Consider the following 14,281-nt stretch of genomic DNA (forward strand, 5'->3'; position numbering starts at 1 on the left):
GCTGACATCTCTTACTGACTTCAAGCCCCTTAGTAACTTCAACAAGCATTTATGAAGCAAATGCTGGAGCTTGTGCAGACAAGTGGAGAAGGTTTCAGTCACAGCCTTTCCCCTTCTTGAGTCTAGGCAGAGGCACTGCATGGGCTGGAGTTCTGCTTCAGCCAAAAATCCAAAATGATCCACATCGTTTTGCACACTGAGCAATGATGAGGTCTTTTATGCACTTATGAATGTCCCCAGAGGCCATTCTCAAAAGGGTTCAGCTAATAAATATGAGAACTAATAATTATCTTGTTTCAGATTGCTGACTTGTGTAACTACTGTTAGGGGTCAAGAGTGTCCAGTTTGCTCGACATTTCCCTAGTATTCTGACACATGATCACAGAATTGAAGTGCAGGTAGTGGTCAGGAAGCAAAGGGAATGAATTGTGTTTGCATGATCTTTTTCATTTTGGGGCAGCTTTCTGAAATTTGGTGTTGTTAGGTGAGTATGTTTGATAGGTTTGGGCGATGTCATGAAATACTGGTAGTTTCACCTTGGGTTCCTCTCTCAGTGACCTTTCCTTGTGGGAGTGCTGGACACTGATCCAGGTTTTAGAGTTTGTAGTATCCCCCAGAAGTTGCTTGGTCAACTAATCTGGGCTTCAGGCAGCCAGTGGGACTACAGTAATCCTATTTTCTTCCCCACTTGGGCTGTCAGCTCTTAGTCCCTTGTCCGTTCTCAACTAGTCAACCAGATGAATCAAACAGCATGTCTGAATGTGGGAGGAACACTCACACGGTGAGTCTCTTGGCATGGTGTCCCTTTTGGATGGTTGTCCTTGAGACAGTTCCCATGTTGAAGAGGAGCGGGTACCAGAGCCATGGGCTGCATTGCCCAGAGTAGGAAGGGCCAGCTGGGTGCTGTGTGTGATTTCAGATGCACTGCAAAGGTTACTCTTCCTCCAAAAACACTCCCCTTAACTAGTATATCAGTTGAAATTCTATAAATAAAGCTTTATTTCCTTCAGTTTAGGCTGTTATTCGGAAATAGCCCTGGTTTGAACAATACAATAAGTCTTACCATTCATTCTTTATATGAATGAGTTTATTTGTTGGGTTATATTATATTGAAATATAATCTACATATAGCAACGTACTTTTTAGGTATACAGTACTGAATTTTGATCAGTGTACACAGTCATGAAACCACTTTAATGATCAAGATGTAGATTATTTCCATCACCCTCTAAATTTTCTTGTGCCCTGTAGAGACCCTATCTTGGTCCCTGGCAGCCACTGATCTGATTTCTGTCTTGTTTGCCTTTTTCAGGGTGTCATATACATAGATTTTATGGATGTAACCTATTGGGACTACTCCTTTCAGATGTTTGGGGATGTTTTGGAGTGTCCCTGTGACACTGAGCTCAGTGGCCCATGCCTTTGTTTTGCTAAGTAGCCATTCATAGTGTGGGGTCCCCTTTACTTGTTATTTGTGCCCCTGGAAGGGGAGAGAGCTAGCCATGCTGCACTAACTGCCTGGACTCCCGCTTCACACTCCCCCTACCTTCTGTGACACCTACATCTTCTTACTGGGGTTCTGTGGGTGTCAAAGGAGGGCCAGCAAGAGGGAAGAGTTCACAAAAGAAAGGGGGCAAGAGCATGAAAGCTACCTTGACTGACTCATGCTGTACCTGGGGTGACCTCACAGGACGATGAAATGGTTACCAATGACAGAAACTCTGATGAATGTGAGGAAAATGGGACTGGATTGGAAGGATTTCCCTGAAAAGGAGAGGAGCCAAGGGGTCCCATAGCAGAATCTGATAGACCACTTTATTGGGGCACCAGGAGTAAGTCAACCCAACTCATGCTTGGTCCTTGAATCTCTCTGCTCCAGGTTCAGAGTCCTGGGGAAGAGAAGGCCTACTTGGATGCCTTAGGCTGGGAAATGAACCTGCAGAATGACATACTACAGGGAGAGATGGCTCTTCTTCAGGAAGTCAGGGTACTGGGACCAGGGCAAGGGGCAGATGCTGGGATAGCAGAGACATATGTTGACCCCTCCAGAAAAAATAGCAGCTCTGCCAAAGGAAGGGGAGTCTATCTGCAGGGATCAGGTAACCCTTATCATTTATGCTTTAGTTAGGCCCGGGAATGTATCTGGAATATACTTTATTATTTTCAGGGCTTTTCTCTAGTTTCCAGATTTTCCCTCATTAAGTGTTCCCACACTTATTTTAGTATTTAATGTTAATATTTTTGTTATATTTGTACACACGCATATGCATACATTCGTTTCCATGTCTTGAGTCCCTTGGTACTAGTTGCATTTTTAGGTTGTATTGACTTTGCTACCCTGAGAATTGCCTTTGATATCTTTGAACTTTGTTTTTAAATAAGCAGATGAAGGACTGATCAGATCCTCTCATCCCAGGATCCCTGGCCGGGGAGCCATTGCTGAAGTCAGGAAAGTACCTTGGATGCCTTGCTTATGATGAAAACTACTGAAAATGGCCCAACCTCTCTCAGTCTTAATGTTCTGTCTGTGAAATAAGATGTGTTGTACACCTAATTCTGAAAGCTAGGATTCTACAAAGTTTAAGTTGTTGAGAGCACATTGGGAAAAAATGTTATTAGAAATACATATTATGATCAATTAATATGACAAGATGCACATGTCCATTGCACCTTAATGGTCTCAAATATGTTTTGTGGTGTATTGAGTATTTTATTATGCTGAATAATTCTATAATGAAACTTGTTCCTGAAGTACACATTTAATCCCAAGTTGATTGAATTTAAGGGAAAGGAAAAGCATCTATTTGCATGATATCTTGGACATTCTATGCAAGTTTTCATGGCTGTGAACTGTGAGAAGAGCTGTGTGTCCATGTTCTGTTTCAAAACCTTAGTCATACTGAGTCTTAGAGGGGTGACCCTCCTCCCTAGTCACCCAGCTATGAAAGCCCGAGCCATAATTTGGACTTGGGACTTCTTGGAGTTTTTACTTGAAGCTCTTTCTTGAATGGACTACTTCTGTGATTTTGAGTGTTACCAGACATTTACCTATGATGACATAGTTGGTCAAAGGTGGGAAAGCTTTTCTGCCTTTTCCCTTAGTGGTTAGAAATTGGTGATCAGAAAAAGCAAATACATGTCAGTGATGTTGAATTCATATATTATTTTGAGCTTTGGATTTGATAAGAAGTTTCAGTTATGGCAAGTCTTCTAAGTTAAGGTTTTCCTGGCAAGAGTGAAAAAGAGGGTCCCGGGTTTGCAAGGGAAATGCTGTATTATATTAATGTTTATATTTGGCTGTAGCTCATCAAAAATGAAGGTCAATACATATAGTTCTCTCTTCTAGTCTGTATAAGTTGGCAAATGACAGGAACAACATTTGCTTCTAATCTCCCATCCATTTTAGTAATGCCAAACAGATACAGTGCAGAAACTACTGCATGACAACCAGCATTTCATGACATCAGAAACTTTGCCAATTTGAAAGAGATCCTTGTATCTAGGAAAAGTTACATTTTTATGCTTTTGGTCATGATCTTAGAAGATACTTATTAGGTCCATTGTTAATTAAGCATTAACAAATTATGTTGCTAAAGTGTAAAAGTTTAATGGTTTCATTAAAGAACTATACTGCAGAGCTTGAAAGCAGAAAATATTTACTAAAGGACTCTTCAAATTTCTAGAACCAATGCAAAGCTCAGCTATTATGATCTAAAGAATTAAAAAATACAACAACATAAAGAATTCATGTGTGATACTAAGAAAGTTCCTTAAGAACTCTAAGAAAGTTGGTAGTCACGTGGATGCTTTGAGTTGGCATTTTCTTTAAAAAGCTAGGGGAAGGCAAATTACCATGAGAAGTTTTAGTCTCTTTCGAATGTGGGAAAGGGGCCATTTTTGTTTTGGGCCTGGTGTGGGAAAATAGGAGAGATGGGTGTCAGCGAGTGCCCTTCAGTTAGTGCTTGTCACCAAAGAGCAGGGACTGCTGAGTCACACCCAGTCCTCTAGCAGACCCGTCTTTCTCAGCACAGACTTCTTGCTGCCTTTGGCAGGGGCAGGTATTTGGTGCTCTGCACAAGTGGAAGAAAGTGGTACTACATTCCACTGTGGTAGCATGAGCACTCCCTAATACACTGAGGCTAAAAGGTCTAAGACATCCTACATGCAGATCTATCAGACAAGGGGTGACAGTGGCCCTTTCTAGAAAAGGACAATTATGGGGGTTGGGGAGGAAAGTTCTTTCCAGTTTGGGAAATCTGCCTACCATTATGATAAAAGTGAACTGAGACAATTATCTGAATAATTCAACTAAGTTCTCACAAGACATGTTTTGGTCTGAATTATCCAGATATTTGTGTTATAGTAGATAGAATTGTGAACTGGAAGTTGGATCTTGGTTTCCACCTGGGTCTGCCACAAAGAAATGTTTAAGCTATTCTATGGGCCCCTGTTTTTCATCTATAAGATTAGGGTCAATCCAAGACAGTGAATTTAACTTTGTATTTTGTGTGTGAACACACATTCCCTCAGGCAGAAAAAATGGGAAGTTTGAGAAATTGTGCACTAGTGGAACCAGGGTGGGCATAGGTAATTCTCTTTAGGCATGCTTCCAGCTCAACAAGGTAAACCCTGGGAGGAACCTGTATTTACCTGCTGGTGATGAACCTTTCTCTGATTTCTCTCTCTCTCTCTCTCTCTCTCCCCCCTCCGCAACCCCCCTCCCCACTTCTTCCCTCCCTCACTCTCTTCCTTAGAATTCACGTGGGATTAAGAATCTGGTTCACAATCTAAAAGGAGCCTTAGTTAAGTTGATTATTCATAAACTAAGGAACTTGAAGTCAGCCAGCCAGAATGATGATTGGAGTTGTTCACTGCCCTGGCTTACAGGCAACAGAAGTGGGGCACCGAACCAGGGCACATCCACCACCCAACCATATGCTTCCATATTTATAGAAATTGTCTTCTACATTAGAAAAGGGGGGTTTAGACTGATCAGAATGTTGGGTGTCGCTAACCAGAGAAGTTTTCAGCCCCCAAAGGCAGCAGTCTTGATCCCTGGTTGTGAGAAGGGTCTGGTAGGGAGACTGGAGTAGGTCCCAGGCACTGAGATGGTGCTTCAGTGAGGGCGGGCGTCCCGCAGATGCTCATTTCTCTCTTCCACTTGCCCAGCGTGGCTTGAAAGGGTCTTCCAGGGGTGAGGGAAGCGGGACTGTAAAGTACCAACGCGGGGGCCAGAAGAGGGTTCTCAACCCTTGTCCCTGACTCCAGGCAAGGCTTATCAAAGGTCATTGACCAAAGTAAACAGACCTCCCACCTCCACTCCACAGTTCCCTGACCCCTGCCAAAGCCGCAGCGGAGGTTCAGCTCCGGCGCTATTTCCAGCCTGGGAGGGGCGAGCTGGGGGCTAGAAATGAGGTGTGGTTTGTGGGAAGGGTGGGACGTGTTGGGGGTTGGGCTGAGTTACAGGGTTAAGCTGGAGGTTGGGGGAGGGACAGGCCCTGCCCTTGGCCCACCCACCCGACGCGCGCTGAGCCCCAAGCGTTCTCTGGCGCCACCGAGGAATCCAGTTTCCTGGGCGGATGCCAGAAAGAACAGTCTTGGCGGGGTCACGTCGTCGTGGCTTCGGTCGGAGGTCCGGGTCCTCCGAGCTCCGCTGATCCCCTTCCCTGAAGGCCCGGTGTTCGTCGCATTGTGGAGTTCTGCGGAATTAGAGCCTCGCTGACACTTAAACATTCCTGCAACTTTCATCTTTTCACGTAGAAAAACCTGGCTTGTGTGGTTTCCCTCTGTCTGGGCCTCCTCCACTCGGCGTGTAGAGGCCGAAACTGCTGGAGCTGGGGCGGGGAGTGGGGCGTCAACAGAGCGCCTGACCCTCTTCTTTTCCATCCCTTTCACTTCCCAAAGTGATTGTCATTTGTGTCGTGGACGTAGGGGCTTGGACACGGAACACCGAACGGGCACAAAAGTCAAGCGACCCTGACCACTCTAGAAAACCGTACTGTACCTGGGGAGACACCGCAGGGGATCAGACGTTGAGGAGCGCACCCCAGTTAACCGGACTCAAGACTCCTAAGTATTCTTTCGGAAGGAACGATTTTTTTTTTTGAAGGGAGAACACCTGTGATTTTAAAACATCATTTAGCCTTCTTTTTTAAATTTCGTTTTTCTGTGCCTTCTAATATAAATCAGTGGCGATTTAAAATCTCCATTTTCAGAACTGTCGTCATGCACCAATATAGAAATGAAAATAGTACTTTACAAAACCTATGTAAGAGGTAACGCCCTGCCAGAGGCAAGGCACGTAGTTGGAGAGAAATGGCTACTGAAAGCAGAGATGAGAAGCATCTGAAGGTGCTGACTCCCGGATCACCTTCAATCTTAAGAGTGGGTTTTCAAGGGAGAAGCAAATAATTGATCATGGGTCCTGATCATTACAATCCGGTGAACTCATTGCCTCTCCTCCCCTCAGTCTGGTCTTTCCGTTTGATTTTCTGGTCTAATAAATGCCTACATTTTTGTCATAATTCAACACTTTGTTTAAAAAAATCACTCTTCATGATACTAAGTAGGCAGAAAGAAAATCAGTTAAACCCGCTACTTGTTAACTAGACCTAGGGATGGGCTTCCCGCGCCACTCCCCCCTCAACCCATTCCTGAGCAAAGACAGCGTCCTGAAATAAACTCCACTTTCTTTCCCCACCTCACAATATGTTGGTCCAAATCCTTCTCTTGGATGAGATGAGATCTATCCAAGAATGGCAGGAACAATGGGGCCTACATTTCTAGTCTCTGAATTTCTCATTTTTTTATTACTCTTTAGAATATTGCAATCCATAAATTGTTGGAGTCCAACTGCCTATAAATTTATTGAGAAACAGGTGTTCACAATTTTCTGGTACTTCCTCTGATCAAAACCTCACATTTTAATTTTGGAAATTGTCTCCGACCAGTCTGAGTTAGCATTCTCTCTTCAGATCACAACTGAAATAGGCCTGGCAGCCTCACATCTACAAGTGCCTTCTTCATACAAAAGAGCAGAGTGAAAAAAAAAAATACTAATAGGACTTTTTGCATTCCTAAAATGATAGGATTTGTTTTGAAAAACACATTGACATTCAAATTGCTCTTAAACCTGCCCTGAGGAAATCTTTGATGTTTGAGATGCCAAGATTGTTTCCCAGCTTTTTGAACCTCAAATCAGTATCAATTTGCCTGAAAATGTCTGCTTGACTAAAAACTTGTTAATAATGTCGGCTAGAGGATTCTTGGGCACACATATTATGATTTGTTCTGGTAACTCTTAGGAGAATTCTTACAGAGGTCATTGGTTTGAAGATTTAAGAAATCCCATTGTTGGAAGTCCCATCCTGGCTGGATATATGCACAGCATTTTTTCGGATCAGGAAACCTGTAGACTGCCTTTACTTTTAATGAATCATTCAAGATAATATTTTGACCCATGTGGAAGTTTCTAGAGGCTCAAACCTAAACTGATTTGGGGGGAGTAGGAGCTAATCCATCTCCAGTCTGTCACTTCAAAGCATTAAAAGTCAGTTGTGAGTTTTATTTAAAAATAAGCACTATCCCTGGGTTTCATAAAATTTATACACGAATATGTACATGGATACAAATAAAATAATATTAAAAATAAAAATCACACTTGCTTTCACGCGGCAGTGGTGCTGGCACCCCACATACACGCTAACTTTTCCTTTGAAGAAACTGCTTGGCCCAAGGAGGCCAGTTAGAGATCACCAAACCACTAATAAAGCTGTAGCCCGTTGCCTGCAACATTCAATTCAGGTTTCAAAAATATATAAATAATTTAATTACAAAACCCAACTCTATACATATATATATATTTAAATCTTTTGGCACAGTGAAGCATTTTTGTCAATAGCAGAGAAATGACTTAAGATTCTCTGACACCTCTCTCACATTCAGTCATACCTGTAAATTACACATACATACTCATGGAACAGGGCCCAGTAAACCCCGAACAGTAGTCATATCATTTATCATATGGAATGGTTCCCTGATGTACTTTTTCCTGTTTTTTTTTTTTGGTTAGTAACAAATCAATGGAACGTGCGACAAAAATCGTAGGAATGAGGGGGTTCCTGGGGAGTAAAAAGAGAGGAAAAGTCTGTGAAGGGAGGGAGGGAGTTAGGGAACAGGCTTGGTAAAGAAACTCTAACAATTCTGAAAAATTGCTTTGGTCCTCTGTAGAGTTACAAAAGAGGAAGGAAATATTCTGGACTAAGTTAAAACTTCTGTCAAAAATCCTTTAGCTTTAAGGCATGTTTGATGGAGAATTTTCTTTTAAAGTCTTACTTTCTCTGGACAGAAAGTGCACAGCCCTTAACCTGCGATACCGTCTTCCTCGATGGAGCCTACCCTGGCGGGGTTCAGGCGCGCTGCTCAGGCCAAGAGCGTCTCCGCGGGGTAGGGCAGGTGTGGGCCCGGGTTGCGGGCCGAGGCTGCCTGCAGGGCCGCGGGCAGCCTCAGGGGGCAGTACAGGTGCGTGCCGCCGCCGCAGTTCGCCGGGCCTCGGAAAGGCTTGGCAGGGGCCGAGGCGGAGAAGGGCGCAAGCAGAAGATGCGGCGCTGGCGGCGGCGCCTCGGCTTCGCGAGTGCACAGCAGCGCGGGCTCGGCCGCACCGTACGCGCAGAGCGGCAGTAGTGCCCCAGCCGACGCTCTGGGGAGAAGTGCGGGATATGCGGGCAGCGGCGCGCAGGGCGTGGAGCCCCAAGGCAGCCGCACTTCGGAAGCCGTGTCTGCGTCGCGACGGCTGCGGAAGGGCTTGCTGAGGATGCTGTCTATGGCAAAGGAGCTGGAGAACTTGCCCATCGGGCTGACGCGCCCCTCCTGTAGGGCGGGGGACCTTGCTTGGGGCGAGCCCAGGTCGGCGGGCGCCGGTGGCGGCGCCGCAGCCTCCTCTAGCTGCAGTCCGGGTTGGGGGGCCGCGGCCCGGTGGCTGAGGCGCTTGCGGCGGCGGCGAAAGACCCCGTCGGCGAAGGTGTACTCGCTGTTGGGGTTAAGCATCCAGTAGTTATCCTTGCCCCAAGGCCGCGAGGGGTCGCGCAGCACCTTGACGAAGCAGTCATTGAGCGAGAGGTTGTGGCGCACAGAGTTGCGCCAGCCCGTGTAACTGCCGCGGAAAAAAGGGAATTTACCCATGAGGTACTCGTTGATCTCGGCCAGCGTCAGGCGTCCACCCGCGGAGTCGCGGATGGCCATGGCGATGAGCGCGATGTACGAGTATGGGGGCTTGGGCCGCCTTGTGTAAGGCTTGCTGCGCCCGCCCTCACCGCCTGCCGCGGTCTCCGCCCTGGGCCCAGCCGCTCCCGCCTCTACGACCCCCGCCGTCGCTGCCGCCGGGCCCTCCTCCTCCGCCGCAGGCTCACCTCTCGCATTCCGCTTGCCACCGCCCACAGTTGGGCTGTTGGCCGCACAGTCCCCGTCCGAACCCAGGGAGTCGTCTCCGGCTGCCGACAGCGGGGAGGGCGCGTCGCTACCGCCTGCGCCCTCCAGGTCACTACTCGGCTTGTCCCCGTGGGCCGCGCGGGGGCTGAACACCTCCAGCTTCATACCCGCACACCCTGTCCCTGCCCAGCGCCGTACCCTTTTCTTCTGAGCGGTCTTGGGAAGCTGGTGCGGAGAGCAGGCAGGGGTGGCGATTCCTGTGCCAGGAGTCCTCTACTTCCTCTACCGAGAGCTTTCCCTGCTCTTGGCGAGAGACAGTCACTTTTCCATAGAAGAGACCTCTTCCGCTGGAATTTTTCTTTGGAGGGCTTGCGCTTATTGGGTGAACTAAGAGGGGCAGCGAGGGAGGAGTTGGGTGGACGCTCTCTTCAGTTAGAGGATAAGACACTTTAGGGTGACTGTGTTGCTGGGGTACGGTTTTAACCTCCGGTTTCCAGGCATAAGAACCTTGGGATTTCCTGCTGGAGAAAACGTACGCATCTGCTCTTGGTCCAAGAGATCAGGAGGGTTTCTTCACTGGACTTTCCAGGTCCCTTGCAGAAGTCCTCGGGTACGGAAATGATGGAGGCTGTTGTGCGTGCCACACTTGGGGGAAAGTCCGATGTCTTTAGCCTTGAGCGCTCGCGGAACCGAGTTTCTGAGGCCGTGGCTCCCGCAGCCGTCTTCCTGTCCCCGGCCTCCAGAGTAGCATCTCCGCACCAGCTGGCTGCTGTTTAGTCTGGCCTCCACCTTCCGCCCGGCCCAATATAACCCTGTGGCGACTCCGCAGAGGCGGGGCCTGGGCGCCAACGGCAGAGGGGTGGAGGAACGTGGTGGCCTAGGTAGCAGGGGTTCTCAGACGGGCCCGCACCAGGTTAAGGCCTGGAGGTTGCTCGGCAGGCAAAGTCGAGGCGCGCAGGTTGTTTGTTTTGGGTCTGACCAGCCCCGCCCTCCGCTTCCAGCCAATGGGGTGCGTGCGCGCGGCTGGGGGTGTGCGAGTGACTGTGAGTGTGCCTGCGTCCCACTGTCCCGGCCCCGCCCGCCAATTCCTCGGCTCAAGTGGGAGCACCCCGGCGCCCCGAAGAGGTCTCTGTGCCCTGGAGCGATTTGAACGAGAGGGCGTGGCTTGGGGGGGGGCGGGACGGGGAGCGGGGACGTACCTGGAAGGGCTGGGCCGGGTCAGCAGGGATTTTGCTCAGGCCTGTTGCCTTTCTAAGTTGCAGTCAGTGTGTAGTTGTTTCTCTGTAGTGAAAACCGTGCTTTTTCCGAAAGTAATTGCCTCTAGCCCCTGACGTGGTGCCGAACTACACAGACTGAACAGGATACACTTTGCAGTGACCTCTTAGGGAGCCGCGTGCTGTGCCCCTTCCTGTGATTTCCTTTTAAGAACTATTTTTGTCTCCTTTTATAAAGAATGAAATACTGGACTTGAAATTGTATACGCGTTTTCGGATGAATGTCTCTTGCTTGCTAAATGACCTCCGACTTTCACTTTTCTTTTGCGTTTACCTTTTTTTGTACCTAGCTGGTGGCCCTAGGGGAAGAGCAGCAGTGTCCCCTCTTTCCTTGGGGTGGCTGTGTCTAGAGTCTAGAGCAGGGTGCCAGGCTTTGCTTTCGCACGTGCTCCTCTAGACTCGGAGCCGCTTGGTTCCTTCGTTCCCACAGTCAACAGGAACTACTGGGAGGGCGTGTACTTGGGGCGGGGGTCGGGTGCTTAGAGCATGGCGTGTTTGCAGCCATTTCTTTCCCATTCTTCTGATGAGGACTTTTGATGTCGATTCGGTGGCATTGGTGTCTGAGAGCCAGGAAACGGGGGTACCTTTCTCCGCCCTAGGAAGGTCAGGACCTGAGGCTTGGCAGTGTAAATACTTCAGGGAGGGGCTCAAATACCCAGAAAGTACATTTCTTACCCACTGCCCTTTCACACTGAGGTTTCCTCCTTTTTCCTGTCTTTGTTGCAAATAGAGAAAGCACTACCAGTACGTTGGAGCTCACCTATGATGTTTATTTTATTAGTTTCCACCACTTGTGTGATGTACCAAATTGTCTATTATCTTCATTCAGGCAGTTTTAAAGGCTTTCAGCATGGGTTGGGCAAAATGACAGACCCATGGACAGCTCTGTTATTTTTGCGTTTGGGGAAATGACACGTTTAAAGATTAAACTGATGCTTATTGTGTGTTCTAGTGGGGAGCAGGTAGTGAGTGGCTTCTTTTTTTTGCCATGTGCTGCCCGAAAGAGGAAATGCTCAGCACTAGGTCTGGGAGTTCATGGTCCCCTGGACCTAGAGAGGGGAGTGAACTTGGACAAGAGAGCAGCCAGGTGGAGGCTTCAGTTTGACTAGGGGTAATAGGCATTCATAATGAATGTTATCCTCGCTTGAACTCTAGAAGTGGGCAGGACACTGGAATGAAGGACTGTTTTATGAAGGAGATAAGCCCCTCTAGTTGAGGTGTGGACCCAAGTTCACTAGAGTATAAGGAGGCCATTGAGAGGCCACTGGGCCAAGGTTTTGTGCTTATCCCCAGTTCCATCTTGGAGACCATGCAGGTGAGCTGTCCTGCAGGCATAAAGCCACCCATCTACCACAAAAACTCTGTCCCCATGCAACCAAAACACCCCCAGGTTTTGGGCAACACCTGCCTCAGTGTTTACAGCAACTTTGCTCCCAGACTCACCCACTGCCTGGCTTCCTTCACCCCACGAAGCACCCTCCTATCTCTATTTCACTTCTCTCACCAGATCCCTGAGCTCAGCTGCTCCAGGGTCCTCAGGTTAGCCTGGGAGGTTCCAGTGAGCTTTGGCCTGCTGATAGGTACATTGTTCAGAGAGGAGAGAAAACTGTGCCATGATAGGCCCTGCTGACACTCACACATGATTGCATGGCCTTGGGGCTGCTGTTCATGGACCTTTTCTCACCTGTAAAAAGATGCCAATCAGAGTGTTTTCTTTCAGCTCCTGCACAGTTTTTAGGCACTAGTCTTTTCTTGGGTTAACGTACAGCAAGTACATTTTCCCCTCGTTGTTGACTTCTTTGTGCCATCTGGTGTGAACTCCCAGCTAACCAGACTATAGCAGCCCAGAATACAGGCCTGGGGAGAAGGGTGATGGGATTGTTGTTCTCCATGGCAGGCAACTTGGGGTTGGGGGTTATATCCCCCAGCTACTCCCCTCCTGCAGACCAAAGGGGTACTGGTCACTGAGAAGGAAAGTATATTCCCCCATTCCACTTTCCCCTTTTCTTACACAGAGACCTCCCCATTACACAGCGGCAGCCTCTCCTTACTCCTTTCCACTGATCTCAGGTAGGGAAAGGATCTGCCAGTAATTCCTCTGGGATAGGTCTTCACTTGGCCTCAGGGCTGAGCCACTGGTGGGCTGTTGTCTGTAGGTTTGAAGCCTATAAAAATTTAGGGAAAAGGGAGTGGTATAAGGTAGGAGAATTCTCAGCAGGAAAACCTTTTCTACTTTCAGAATGACTTAGAGCATTGAGAGATAGCCAGCCAGTGGACTTTTGGAAAGGAAGGCCCCATGTTCAAATGACTGGCAGGGGGTCCCTAGAAGGATTAAAAGATCCCTAGGAACTATTATGTAAGACCTATGAGGATAGAAGTTTTGTCTTTTTCCTTCACTACTGTACCCCAAGTCCTTGCCTTGAGAATGACGATCACATTGTGCCACATACTGGGAATATGTTGCATTTATCATCAGTTAATATCAGAAATAAAACCACTCTTTCTATTTGTGGTTGATTTTGTTGTTATTATCTTTAACTGTTGTTTTACAGCTGAGAATCTGTTCACCTTTTGCAGATATAAGGAAAATGGGAATGGATGGGAAATTCATCCATTCACTGCACCTCTATCCATAACATCCTCAAAGCTAGAAACAGTGTAAGAACTCAGACACTGCAAACAAATTTCACATCATATTTTGTTAGTTCCTGAGTTCCCCATGAATGCTGGGGGATTTCTGTCCCCTAATTCTCTATCCTTTTTACTTGGGAGGTATTATTGATGGGTTATAATAAATGCCTATGGGTGGAGCAGCTAATTTTGACTGTTGCCCCTTAATTTCCATGGAAATAAGCGAATAAACTATGGCAAAGGATGATTTCACATTTTCATGATTTCCTGGCCTCTCCTAAGTGGTTTTAGGCAAAGGAAGACAATGCATTTTTCTTTAGATACCAAGAACTAACTTAATTAACTATGGGAACTATCTGCCATTTTAAGACTTTCTATAATTTGATAATGCTTCACTGATCCAGTTCCTGAACACTGATGTGGGAAGGAAACAATTTAATTTCTAACATACCTAGACCACTTGGTAGACTGGAGGTTGAGTCCTACTAGAAATGTTGATGACTTGTCCCATCCATTAGAAGAGCACACAGGCTCCCAGAACAAAGAGAACTATGGAATCAACTTGATAACATACCCCTGGGCAATCTGGGAACAACTTTGAGTTTCTTGCCATGGTAACTTATGTCAGTAGAACCACACTCTTGCTATCTGGGTCTGAAGGGAAGGTGAACTTAAAATTCCCTTTCTGTGAGGACCTGCACCTCTGGAGAAGTCTGCTGGAATGATGTTAGGAACTGAAGAGACCCAGGCATGCCAATGTTGAGAGCTCCAGGACAAAATGAATGGTTTTGAATCTATGCAAAATCTCTCATAGAGCAGAGAGGGTTGAAAGTCAGGTTGCAGTGCTGGTACTCTTCAAAGATAAAGCCTGGCTCCCTCTCTATGTCTTTTTCCTTTGTGAAAACATATGGGAAGAAGTAGAGTATTTTCTACTCTGTTCTAACTCTCAA

General features: G+C 47.2%; 1 protein-coding gene across 1 annotated transcript; it reads right to left on the minus strand.

Moving 5' to 3' along the window:
• Positions 1-7,583: 7,583 nt before the first annotated feature.
• On the minus strand, positions 7,584-10,187 carry FOXQ1 (forkhead box Q1). Its single transcript, XM_054592125.1, has one exon. It carries the CDS (start codon positions 9,589-9,591, stop codon positions 8,422-8,424), a length of 1,170 nt encoding a protein of 389 aa, XP_054448100.1. The 5' UTR covers positions 9,592-10,187; the 3' UTR covers positions 7,584-8,421.
• Between the last annotated feature and the right edge of the window lie 4,094 nt (positions 10,188-14,281).

Source organism: Pteronotus mesoamericanus, unplaced genomic scaffold, assembly GCF_021234165.1.
Source record: "Pteronotus mesoamericanus isolate MK-2021 breed Mesoamerican mustached bat unplaced genomic scaffold, CSHL_Meso_final scaffold_31, whole genome shotgun sequence".
Lineage (NCBI taxonomy): Eukaryota > Metazoa > Chordata > Mammalia > Chiroptera > Mormoopidae > Pteronotus > Pteronotus mesoamericanus.

What these genes read in the sequence shown, in the direction of transcription:
- FOXQ1 (XM_054592125.1), bottom strand. Translation starts at nt 9,591, where the DNA reads ATGAAGCTGGAGGTGTTCAGCCCCCGCGCGGCCCACGGGGACAAGCCG.